This window comes from Micromesistius poutassou (genome assembly GCF_964030765.1).
Source record: "Micromesistius poutassou genome assembly, chromosome: 8".
NCBI classification, from domain to species: Eukaryota; Metazoa; Chordata; class Actinopteri; order Gadiformes; family Gadidae; genus Micromesistius; species Micromesistius poutassou.
The window spans coordinates 3,768,961-3,776,976 of record NC_140278.1 but is presented as its reverse complement, the minus strand read 5'-3'; the positions used below and the strand labels follow the sequence as shown (position 1 = coordinate 3,776,976).

The 8,016-nt window shown below is 47.3% G+C and overlaps 1 protein-coding gene across 1 annotated transcript in view; it reads right to left on the bottom strand.

The window, feature by feature from the left end:
- Positions 1 to 8,016, bottom strand: part of LOC311351708 (CUB and sushi domain-containing protein 3-like) — a gene marked incomplete at its 5' end in the record, with an annotated part of 223,472 nt that overhangs the window by 101,300 nt on the left and 114,156 nt on the right. The window contains 2 exons of the mRNA XM_084471868.1: positions 1 to 96; positions 807 to 920. Coding sequence (XP_084327994.1) covers positions 1 to 96; positions 807 to 920 — 210 coding nt within the window. The remainder of the gene's footprint in view (positions 97 to 806; positions 921 to 8,016) is intronic.

Here is an 8,016-nt window from a genome sequence, read left to right as displayed (position 1 = left end):
CTTGATAAACAAAATGAAATCCTTTGGCCGTCTCGTCCGCCGTGGTGGTGAACTTCAGCGTGATCTTGTTTCCCGAGCTCAGCGGGAGGGTCTCGCCTGGGGAGGGGGTAAGGAAACAAAACACACAAACGACTTGTGCGACGGCGACCCTGAAGTGATAGGCGACATTAACAGATCTTAGGGATTGACATTAATTGCTTTGAGATGATAGATTCGGCGCGATGCCGCTCATTTCATTAACTGCAGAATGAGTTTCTGGATACGGAGCGAGCATTATGAGATGGGATTGATTTCATTACGGCGGGGCAATGTGTTATATAACCGTTTATAATTGCCTACACTGTGTTTTAGTCCTCGTAATTAGACGAAACTGGACCACAAAGACCAGTATTTCTGACATAAGCGCGAGAAATAAAATTCATACATTCACAAATAAAGATCACATCGCCAATGATAAAAGACAACGGATTAGGACTCTTTAACCATTATCTTTTGAATTGTGTTAAAGTCAAAGAAGAGGCGGTGAAAAATGACAAAACTAATGCTTCAACTGTTCCCAACAGAAAACCGTTTTCCATCAACCCCACTATTTCAGCTTTCCCATAAAAAGAAAGTTAGCTTGTGATTTAAACCGATAAGTGATGTCAGAGATAAGCCTGTGCCGCAAAATTGGGAGAGAAATGGCCGCCTTTTTGGGCAGGCTATCATCCCCAAAAGTGGCCACATTGCAGACCTCAAAGGAAGAGATAAAAAAAAGGGAAGGCGAGGGGATATGGGGGTGAGAGGTTTCATGAGGTGTGTCCTACCTGAGTGAGAGCCGTGGATGGAGGAGAGCAGGGGGGAGTCGGCAGAGGGCCCGTCGTATATCTCCACCACATCACTGGCCAGGGTCTGGAACACCACAAACTGGCCAAATAGAACTGGGAGGGGGAGAGGGGAGAGGGAGGGGAGGGAGGGGAGGGAGGGACAAGACAGAGATAGTGGGGGGGGGAAAAAAAGATATTGGAAAATAAACTAAAAATGTGATCTCAGGTTTAGCTCAGCCCATCATAGAAGATTCCCCATCATCTGTGAAAGCCTATTACCGGTTGGACCGGCCCGCATCCGAAGAGTTTAGGGAGCCTCTCCAGTCTATCTGTCATGTTGAAACCACCCGTCAACAACTAACGCTTTTTTCATATTGATTCGCTTCATATATTGTGTGTTTATCATTTTCTTTAATGGTTTCCATTTCTATAAAAAAGAATGGGTATCATTATGATATACGCTCAAATTGGGTGAAAAAAACGACACAGAATATGCAATTGTAAGAGCTGCAAGACAAATAATTGTATTGAAGAATAATTCATTTAATCATACTCCAGTCATACTCAACAGTCGGAGCTGATCAAACCGCTCAGAGATTTAGCATTGATCCCCTGTTTGCGTTTCATTTGAACAGCCACAATCCCCCCCATGTTAAAACGACTCTCCTCTAAGCCGGGATTTGTCTTGAGCAAGGTGTGTGCAGAGCACAACGAAAACACTGCAAGGGCTCCGGATGAAACCGTGAAACGCCACACGTTCCCCGCTGAACACCCATGAGGATTGACAGATGCTAAAATGTACAAATTGCATAATAACAACGTCTGGGTGGACGGCAACCAGGTTTATTAGGCGGGGAACGGGACGGCGGCGTTACGAGCTGCCGGGCTGCTTTTCAGCGCGCCGACTGAAGCATACACACGCCACACTGCGGTACGGCGGCATCCACCTGCATCGTGTCAGTCCCCTCTCTCTGCTCTGCATGTTGATTACGCAGGGAGGAAGCACACCCAGCCCCGCGCATCGCGGGCTGCCGAACGCTCAAATGTTGCCAAGAGGACCCCATAATCAGATGGCGCCGCGGAATGATGAATAATGATTGTGAGTGAATAAATAAAACATTACCCATTCATACTTATCTCAACTGCCTCGCGGCTTATACAGGGGTGCTGTGCCCTTAAATCAAACTGTCAAAACACACACACGACCGTAAACAATGTCTGAAATATGAAAATGCCTCGCTGCGGTTTTGTGAAGGATACATCTACGCCACGGCGCACACAACGTCACGAGGTGAACTAAACGCGGTGTGATTAAAATATATATAGGAAATTACACATGAATTATGCACCGGGTTATTTACAAAGTGTTGTACAAACTTCTCTGATCTTTCTATAATGAAGTGAGGGGTGAACAGCTATAAGAGATCTAAAGCAAACAAGGTCTGTATATACTGTCCTGCATGAATATTTCCAATTAGCCACACCTTGTTTACAAAGCCTTGGAATAATCTGATCTCTCTCTCCAGGACCGAATAAATGGTCCTGAATGAATGGTTGACTGGACTGGGAAATGCCAGGGAGGGGGGGGGGGGGAAGGTGGCGCAACAGAGTGTTTGTGTGTGTGTGTGTGTGTGTGTGTGTGTGTGTGTGTGTGTGTGTGTGTGTGTGTGTGTGTGTGTGTGAACGTTTACTTATGTGCTTATGTGAAAGTGTGTGTCGGGGGGTTCACGGACACAGATAACGGTCTCAATCTCACACTCTGGTGCCCAGGTGTCATAGTCAAGCCAAACACTCAGCAGGTTTCTCCCCATCGTTACTTTCATTTTATTTTAAAGAGGTCGATTCTTCAACTGTCCTTCTTGGCCCGACGCCAGACACCTTAACATGAGGGCAATTGGCTCACTGCAAGACAACGCCATGGCCACCCCCTTCACAGACTGCCTTAATGTCTAAACATCAACTCTACGGTTAGGGCTTTTTTCTGTTCCAATCAGCGCCCCCAAACACCGTAACTAATCTGTAGAGTAGGCAACGTTCCCCCACTCTCGCGTGACATTCTATTAAAAAAAAAAAGCAACCAGAATATTCGCTTCATTTGGATAATTAGTAATCTCACGCAGCCAGCTGTTTGTAAAATCGGGCAAAGTGTGGGGAAATTTAAGCCCAAAAAGTAGGAAAGCGAAAGGGCAACACAGTCGGGCTGGCAAACTTTTTAGAAGCAATGAACGGGAGGTTGGGGTGGAGGTTGGGGTGGAGGCGGAGTGGAGTTAACCAGGGGTTACGTTTCAGGGGGGCAGGGGGTTTGTCTTTCTGGGCCACCGCCAATCAAAAGCCGGCCTCAGGGTTTTCACGACTTCTTTCTCTGAAAGAGGTGACCCTCTTTTGGTGCTTTCAAAATTTGACTTCTTCGCCCCCGGATGATTGGGTCAATCGAGAAAACGTTTTTTGAAGCAGCGAGCGAATCTCTCGTCTTTGTTAGTTGCACTTACCCAAAAAATACCCATTACAATTTGTATGGTCATACGTTTTTTTTAGAGCAGTGAACGCCACGTCCCCCCTGACCCCATTGTTGAGTCGGTAAAAGAAAAGCATGGCTCCGAGTGTGAGGGGTGATGACAATTTCAGCGAACTGACAACTGGTTATTCTCACAGCTGAATGAAAAAAGGAGCAGCGGCGAGTGCAAGGCTTTGCAAGATATTGCGGTACAATTCTGCTCCTCTACCCTAGTGACAGGAATCAAATGAATGGCACGCTTTTCCCCAGCTGCGTTCAGCTCATGCACATCCACTCAAGTACACTCTCATTTCGACAAAGCTCCGTAGAAAAGACAATGTGTGTTCAATGGTGGATCCTCCCCTCTGCACACACACACACACACACACATGCATGAACACAATACCATTCACACACACACACACACACACACAAACATCGCACCTCAGCAGCAACTCCTCCGGGTAGAATACACAGGCTGGGGCTGACTTGAAACTGTTTTTAAAATACTCTCTACTAATGCAGGCGGTAGCCAAAGGTAAGGGAAGCAGCAACATGTGTTTTCACCCTCCGGCTATGAATTATGGAAAAGCAACCTGTCATCTTCATTTTGCAGAAGGAAGCAAGCTTGCCTGGCATATTGGCTCAGAGCACATCGATGTACGTTGTTAAACCAGCCGTAGATATTGGAGCGGGGGAGAGAGAAAAAGAGAGTGAGTCACAAATAAGATGGAAAAAAGGGAGCAGCAGCAGCAGCCAGGGTGGGTGAAATAATGTAGATGTGTTTTATAATATAGGTGGTGGTGGTGGTGTTTTGTATAGGAGTGTCAACATCCACCAACGAGAAATGACTTGTAGCTCAGGCAAAGAGAGACAACATCCAACAGGTGCTGTGTATCCCACACAGGTCCGCACGCGCACACACGCTCAGGCACACACGCACACACACACACACACGTATGCAAAGACAGAGAGACACACACACACATACACAGACGCACACACACACACACACACACACACAGACGCACAGACACACAGATATAGACACACAGACAGAGACACACAGACACAGACAGAGACACATGACACACACACACACACACACACGTCTGTCAGCACACACACACACACACACACACACAGCCTCTTTCTGTTAGGCAGTAAGTCAGCCTTTTGTCTTAAGACAGAGTGAGAGATGCTCCCTAAGGACAGACCCACCACCGCAGCATTTGCATACCAGTACTGTATTATGCAGATCGGCTACACCTCAGCGATCTGCATCGGTGTGTGTGTGTGTGTGTGTGTGTGTGTGGTTGTGTCTGTATGTGATTTGGAGCTAAAACACACACACAACCCCACACACACACACACACACACACACACACACACACACACACACACACACACACACACACACACACACACACACGCACGCACAATGCCAAGATACGCCTGCCAGAAGTACAGTGTGGCTCATTTCTCCACTTTAATCTGAAGTTAGCCGACCGTGACTCCAATCTGCTGCTCTGCTGTAATCAGGTCCAGCTATTAAGTCAATAAATCATTGTAAACTTGTTACCTAAATTATGCAGTACTATGATGAATCCCTTTGTCCTCTGGGTGTAGTGGCAGTCGGAGCAACACCACCGTCCCCCCCCCCGCTACAACAGAGACGTCTCTTCCCGTGCCTTTACTTATGCATACTTAATACCTGCCGTGTTACACCTTACACACAACCAGAGTGATTAAGATCCTCTCCCCCCCCCTCCCCCTCATCTCCTCCCCCCTTCCTCCCCCTCCCCACCCGCACCTCCACCTAATTTACATTTACCTTTGGGCGTTCTGATTATGATACGCACACATTATCTCGCGAGCCATCATTATTCACAGAGAGCCGCCAACGCCGCCGCACAATGACCCGGGGGACTCGCATCACGTCCGGTGATGATCTTCCATCAGGAAACGACGACAAATAGAAAAAGAAAACGTATGTTTGCTCTCCAAATGTAGTGATGAGCCAGGAGTAGGCTGTTGTACTCCTCAGAGGTCGGCATTGGTTGACTCTGAAGAACTAATGGGGGGACTGGCTGCTTTAATGACAACAGTCAGACGATCAAATGGGATTCGGTGGGCCTCAATGGATCACCAGTGTCATTTGCTGAAACCGGAGAGGGGGAGAGCAGGGGGAGGGAGACGGGGGAGGAGGGGAAGGGGACGGGGGGGTGTAGCAAGGGCCCATATATTTTTAATGATCCATTATCACAGCAGAAATGCATTTGCCCATTTGGCAAGGAGAGTATGTCAGCTCCCTGGCACCGAGCTGGACAGAATTGTTTCACCGTCATTAGAGAAAGCCCCCGAATGCGGAGCCGTGCCCAGTGCGCCCACATGCAAAATGCATTTTAATGACTTTACAAAACCGATCATCAATTACCGCTAGAAAGGTTGCGGTGTTGGGGGAAGTAATTTCAACTGTCAGAAGTACACGGCCAACGCTACAACGCCGTTATAGATTAGCATGTGGAATCGGCAGCCCGCTCAGAGAAGCGCGTATGCTAAGCAAATTACAAAACAAAAGAACCGTTACAAAACTAGAACGACCGAAAGAAGAAGAAACTTCTCCAGAAACAGCATTACCGTTTTTTTTTTTTTTAAATGAAAAATATGAATGAAAATTAAAAAAACACGTCACTTGTACTTCTGATATCCGTCTGGTGTCTTAACACTTGTCTTTACAACACTGTCTCATTCGCTCGCTTACCTAACCTGCTGACTGCAGGGTGAATAGAGCCTCCTCCTTTACAGTAAACGACCCGACTTGTCCAAAGTGCCCACCTGGTGCGACCTGCCATTACTAATTCATCTCTGGGTGCTTTTAACCCCGGGCTCTGGTGATGCCCAGATGCTTTACATACAGCTGCAGTATTAATGGAGAAGCAACTAACTCACAAACAACGCCAACAGATGTTACCCTTTATAACAACGAATGCAACGGAGGTAAAACATGTAAAGGGTAAACCCCACACATCGCATTATGTTAAAAATCACCACCTGAGATGCAACAATTCCCCGACCTTATCACATCCACATTATCTTACATTACTACATAACACTGAGAGACATTACGCAAAATCTCAACAACGTGATATTTATTGCATCCATCTTGGTGTTTGAGTGGGCTAGGGTTGTGTAAATCTCTTGGTTTAACACAACACCTGTGTGTGTGTGTGTGTGTGTGTGTGTGTGTGTGTGTGTGTGTGTGTGTGTGTGTGTGTGCGTGTTTGGGGGATGGGGGGGGGGAGTGGGTGGGAGCGATGGTGAGATTGTGGAATTGCAGCGGAAAGCTGCTACATTCCCATTCTCCACCGGAAGTCCCCATCACACGGTTTTAATGAGCAGATCGTTTGCGAGGGTTAGATTGATACGTACCTGCTAATCCCGCTTAATTAGGCAGGCAGCTGGCGCTCAGTCACCACAGATGCTCACGATGCACAGTAGCGGGTTTCGAGTCACCACAAGACCGCGCGCCTTTTCCACGTGTTTGAAATGGGCGACACAGGGCCAGCGTGTCAAACACGAGGCCTCCGTCTCGCCTGTAGCAGTCGCCCACCGTGCGTTTAAAGATTAGGACTAAGAGGAAAGAAATGGGCGGCATGTGGCTCAGGAGGGAGAGCGGGGTGACTTGTTAACAGGAAGGTTGCTAGTTCGATCCCCAGCTCCCCGCGAGTATCGAGGCGGCCCTGAGCAAGACATCTCACCCTCACTGCTCCCGACGAGCCGGCTGTCGCCTTGCATGGTTGACTCCGCCGTCGGTGTGCGAATGTGTGCATGAATGGGTGAATGTTACAATGCAATACAATACAATTGTCAAGCGCTTTGAGTGGGCACTGGTTATAAAAGCTTTTACGTTTTACGTTTACTGGTAAGACATCATGTTTTGAACTGACGTCGATTTATTTTGAGTTTATTCACCTTTGTCGAGTCATTTTTATGTTACAGCCCTACAATTACCTATGGAAGGTTTTCAACACAGCAGCCACTGTGGCCGGCCTCCTGTTTAAGCCGTGTTATTGCAGAGATACACATATACTCACAAGCATTTATTCCTATCTAAAAACGCATTGACATCCACCGAGGTGTGATGTAATTCAACGGCAATTTTTATCAAACAGGGGCGGTATAAAGAAAGCAGGGCTGCAGGGCGGAATATAGATGATTTGATTTACTTGCAGCCCGAAAGATGTTGTTGATCCTATTCCTTTGTGTCCACACCATCCTCCAAATGTACACAAACCGCATTCAACCTAATCCTCTACAGGACCTGTGTGGAGATGTTCCCCATGAATTGCTAATGTGTTTCTATGTACACGCGGCGGGCTCGTTACACAACCGATCCCACTGGTTTATTCCAACCGAGGTATTCTCGGTGGAACGACAGCACATCAACAGAGACAACATTCGCCTGAGCCGTCAACAGAGAGTATTTCAGCTGTGGATCTGACTTTGGCCTTTTGTGTTTTCCCAGAAAGTTTCTCCGTGGTAAGTTAGATCGTTAATCATCATTCAGAAACGACTATGATAGATGTCTCATGAATACCGGAAACTATATTAGGGAATTATGCAACACACCAGCCCCCAGGAAAAAAGCGAGCAGGTTTGGTCTGCTAGCAGACTCTGTGATATAACCTCCCATCCCAGCTCGCTGCAGCGCGA